At 46.5% G+C, this 5000-nt stretch overlaps 1 protein-coding gene across 1 annotated transcript in view; it reads left to right on the top strand.

The window, feature by feature from the left end:
- kcnj9 (potassium inwardly rectifying channel subfamily J member 9) overlaps positions 1 to 5000 on the top strand; it is a 29860-nt gene that overhangs the window by 5679 nt on the left and 19181 nt on the right. Inside the window, exon 2 of the mRNA XM_042073401.1 lies at positions 34 to 410. Within this exon, the coding sequence (XP_041929335.1) occupies positions 113 to 410 (298 nt within the window). The 5' untranslated portion in view covers positions 34 to 112. The remainder of the gene's footprint in view (positions 1 to 33; positions 411 to 5000) is intronic.

The raw sequence follows: 5000 nt of genomic DNA, 5'->3' as shown, positions 1-5000 counted from the left end.
TTTAACAGTTATTGTATTCTATTTGTTCTACAGGAAGTGGACACACACACATACACAAAGGACAATCCCTTGCTGACACACACACACACACGCGCGCGCGTGCGGCATAGCGATGGCTCTGGAGAACGCCATCCTCTCCTCTCGCCCCAACACCCTCTGTCTGCCTGTCTCCGAGAAAGGGGAGGGGCCAGTGGAGGAAGTCCCTGACGAGGCCCCGCCCCAAACAGGCGGCATCTTCAACGTGTCCGAGGAGCTGGGCCACGTCGTCACCACGGAGACCAGCCCGCCCCCAAAGCCATCCAACAATGACATGTCCTTCCAGGACAAGATGGCCGCCCGGGAGGCCCAGGCCAATCAACACCGCAAGAAGGTGCAGGGAGCTGGGCAGGAGAAGGGCAGGTTTGGCTGGGGTAAGTGGAGAGGGGCAGGTTTGGCTGGGGTAAGTGGAGTTAGCTTACTAACACCAGAGTACAAAACCAAAAGCTCCCACACTCACGGGCTGTATCCAGCAACAGGGAACCAGCTCTTTTGTAGCACTTATCAACTGGGAACCGGTTCCTTTGTAGCACTTATCATCTGGGAAACGGTTCCTTTGTAGCACTTATCATCTGGGAAACGGTTCCTTTGTAGCACTTATCAACTGGGAACCGGTTCCTTTGTAGCACTTATCAAGGGCGTCAGTTTGTTTTTAGAAGTGGTGGGGACAATAACCATAAGCTTGAGTGTGGTTTGAAAAGTGCGGGGTACCCTATGTAAGCTATTCATCCACTCAACGCTGCATTACAGTAGTGTTGCGCCGGTTAAGGTTTTTTAACATCCGCACCCACCCGACCCGTCAGGAGAGTCAATCTGCACCCACTCGACCCTCAATATGCACTGATTAACTACTCGAACCTGACCCGACCCGACAAAAAAAAAAACAATGTGCCTATAGCCTAGGCTATACTTTGCAGTTCATATTGAGGTAGAGACAATGCTTTCTTATTAACTAAACACTAAAACAAGAAGAATTTGCACTGTAGGATATGCTTCAACAAAAGGCCTTTTCACACAGATATCACGCTAAATTTGCGGGAAGAGGAGACGTCTTTTTGCCGCAACGTGTGTCTGAAAACGAGGTGGAAATTTGCAGGCCTGCTGATCTGTTCACATGATGCGACATTTTGGGGAGCCAGGAGGCAGGATCAGCTATTAATGTGACGTGCAACAGGGGCGTGTAGAGTGATAGGCGTAGGCCTTATTATGCGTGGGCCTTCAGATGCAGCAGGTGTGTGATTTCCAAAACCATGGCGGGAGAACCGACTGCACTTTGATTTAAACATTGAAACATGCTTCACGCTTCACCCACAAATGATAGCCTAGGGCAGCGGTCCCCAAACACCGGGCCGCGGGACATTCCTAACCGGGCCGTAGCCTACGACAAGAGTTTAAAAAAAATGCATGCAAACTAAATAAACTCAATTTAATTCGCAATAATGTCACATTCGCAATAATACCCACTGACGATGGTGAGCCAGATACCTCAAAGAAAAAGAAGGGGTCATTCAATACGAAATATGACGAGTCATATTTAAAATACGGTTTCTCAGAGACCGGTGACTCGCATGCACCAAGTCTTTTATGTGTGGTATTTGGCGATAAGTTGTCAAACGAAGCAATGAAACCATCAAAGCTAATTCGACATCTGGAGTCCAAGCATCCTACACTTAAAGACAAACCCCTTGAGTTCTTTGAGCGTAAGAAACGCGAGCAAGAAGGACAAAAAACTAGTGCGTAAAGCAACCACATCGCTGAACGTGGCTGCGCTAAAAGCCTCATAGTGGCTAGTCGGATTGCTAAATCTAAGAAGCCCTTTACTATTTGGGAAGAGTTCATTCTGCCTGCTGGTAAAGGCATGTGCAATGAACTCCTTGGGGAGGCTGCAGCTAAAAAAATAGCTCAGGTACCGCTTTCTGCAAGCACTGTCCATAGGCGAATTGATGATATGTCAGAGGATATGGGTCACTGTGGTACGCTATCCAAGTTGGTTGGTTGCAGGTCACTGGCCAGAGTATTTGAGTTGCGAGAGCCGCTGCAGAGATTTCTTACAGAAAAAAAGTCACAGTTAGCTGCATATTTTAGTGATGAGGGCTGGGTGTCAAAACTCACAACAGGCAACGTTTCGACCCTGCTGGGTCTTCTTCAGGCAAAGAAGAAGACTCAGCATGGTCGAAACGTTGCCTGTTGTGCATTAAATATATGGGAGTCAAAAGCAGTGTTGCGGACATTATATTTTTTCATCGTTTTTCTTTTGTCCTGCACCTGCCAGAAGGTGGGATGTGCACACAATAACTGTTTGCTGAACTATCCCCTTAAACTGCCTTTAAGGATATAGCCCGCACACTGACAACAGCAGATGTCCATAATCCTCTATCTACTGTAGCCTATATTCAGGTGAATATATGTTGGCATAACATGAGGGATATGTATTTCTTTACAAAAGAAATATCTAATAATAATGGATTGAAAAGAGGTAATAATAGACCAGACATGATTGAATAGATATAAGAAAATGGACAACATATCCACATCAGTCCCCATCAGCACAACTGTTTTTCAGGATTATTAAGCTCTAAAACAGATTGTCAAAATTATAGAGCTACTGTTAAACATTCAGTTTGCATTTTCAGGAACACCTTGGATCAAATTTAGATAGATATGCGACATTAAAGATGGGTCGCTATCCAACATGTATCTTGCGTGTATGGCTATGTGTGTTTCTGGCTACATGCATGAAGGCCGACTCAAACAAACTCTTCAAGGTTGGCAGGTCTGGTTATGTGAGCAGCTGAAGGTTCAGCAGATGTCTCTCCTCACCTGCAACATGCCAGCAGGTGCAGTGAACGCAGGAGGAGAAAGAGGAGAGAGGGATAGAGAGAGAGAGATAGAGAGAGAGAGCGATAGAGAGAGCAATAGAGAGAGGACTTGGGTAGGTGTGAGCTTAGCCGCACTGTGGTTGAAGTGCATTGCTGTACATTTGGAAATGGTGCAGTGTTGCTCACACACACATACACACACACAAACACACACACACACACACACACACTCACACAGATGCACACATACTGTACACACACACACACACACACACACACACACACACAACGCTGTAGCAGAGGTGGAGACTGAGGGGTATCAGTGGCGGTGTTGAGGGGGCATCAGTGGCGGTGTTGAGGTGGTTGAGGGGGGATCAGTGGCATCAGTGGCATCAGTGGTGGTGTTGAGGGTAGTGAGGGGGCATCAGTGGTGGTGTTGAGGGTAGTGAGGGGGCATCAGTGGCGGTGTTGAGGGGGTTGAAGGGGTATCAGTGGCGGTGTTGAGGGGGGTGAGGGGGCATCAGTGGCGGTGTTGAGGTGAGTTAATGTAAGTGGTGCCCATGCATGTGAGGGGGCTTTGTGAGGTCAGATGTCCACACTGTGTAGCTCTAGAGGAGTTTATATAGGTGTGTGAGGATGTGAGAGACCCAACGGCAGGTATGACCTGGTTCTTATGTCGCCCTCACAACAGGGACTGCAACAGCTCCTCGATCAGCTGGAGCAGTACTGCCAGTCCTGGACCCTGGCAGTAAATCCTTTAAAGACCAAAGTTATGATCTTCCAAAAAAGCCAGGAACACAGATACAGGTTCAGCGTAGGCAGCACCGCCCTAGAGCACACAATGCAGTACACGTACCTTGGTCTAGTACTTACTGCATCAGGAAGTTTCAGCATGGCAGTGAATGCACTAAAAGAAAAAGCCTGAAGGGCATTGTATGCTATAAAAAGAAAATTTCACAAAATAAACATTCCAATTACAATCTGGTGCAAAACATTTGACAGCATAATCCAGCCTATTGCGCTGTATGGAAGTGAGGTTTGGGGTCCACTCAGTATGCATGACTACAGTGGGACAAGCATCCAACTGAACCCCTTCATGCAGAATTCTGCCGATCGATACTAAAAGTTCAATCAAAAACACCCAATAATGCATATATGTAGGGCAGAATTAGGCCGCTTTCCATTGACCTTACCTATTCAAAAAAGATCCTTAAAATTCTGGATGCACCCGAACAGCAGTCCCAAAAACTCCCTCCACTTTGAGGCACTGAAAACCCAGGAGATGAACCCTGAAAAGAGTCCTCTGAGCCAGCTGGTACTGAAGTTAACTAACTCAATAACAACAATTAATAATCAAGCTCAGTCCAGCGCTGCTTCCCAAACATCAATTAGAGTCAACAAAATAATGAATCAAGCAAAAGAAGATTATTTAGAGCATTGGACAAACCAAACTACCAACCAAAGTAGAATGAATTCCTATCTGATCCTAAAAAGAGAATATGAATTGGCAGAGTATCTCATCTCTGTCAGAGATACAAAGCAGAGGCATATCCTGACCAAGTACAGGCTCAGTGACCACAATCTAGCAGTAGAAACAGGCAGACACAGGACAACATGGCTGCACACACACACTCATATGCTATTATTTATTCTATGTTCACATGTTATACCTGCATTGCTGTATGTCTATTTTCTTTCTTTTGTTATTCTACTGTGTTATCTGTAACACTGGCTTTGGCAACACTGTATCCAAACAGTCTTGCTAATAAAGCTCCTTTGAATTTGAATTGTAATTTCTAGAGAGACACCTGCAGGTAGCTGGGGAGGACATGTAGCTGGGGGTGGTTTGGGTAAGAGGCTGAAGAGGATGTTATGGACTATGCAGTTACATCACAGGTGCTGCAAGATAAACACGCACACACACACGCACACACACACACACACACACACACACTCGTCCACACACGCACACACACACATACACACACTCGTCCACGCACACACACGTCCACGCACACCTGTGAGTCATACGGTGGAGCTGATCTTCCAAAATCTCTCTCCCACTCACACTCCTCCTTCACCCTTCTCTATCCCTCTCTCCATCTCTCTCTCTGACTCCTACCTATTTCTCCACTCCTCTCCATC

This window comes from Alosa sapidissima, chromosome 19 (assembly GCF_018492685.1).
Source record: "Alosa sapidissima isolate fAloSap1 chromosome 19, fAloSap1.pri, whole genome shotgun sequence".
NCBI classification, from domain to species: Eukaryota; Metazoa; Chordata; class Actinopteri; order Clupeiformes; family Clupeidae; genus Alosa; species Alosa sapidissima.
Note: the sequence above shows the minus strand (reverse complement) of the source record. Positions and strands in the feature narration are given on the sequence as shown.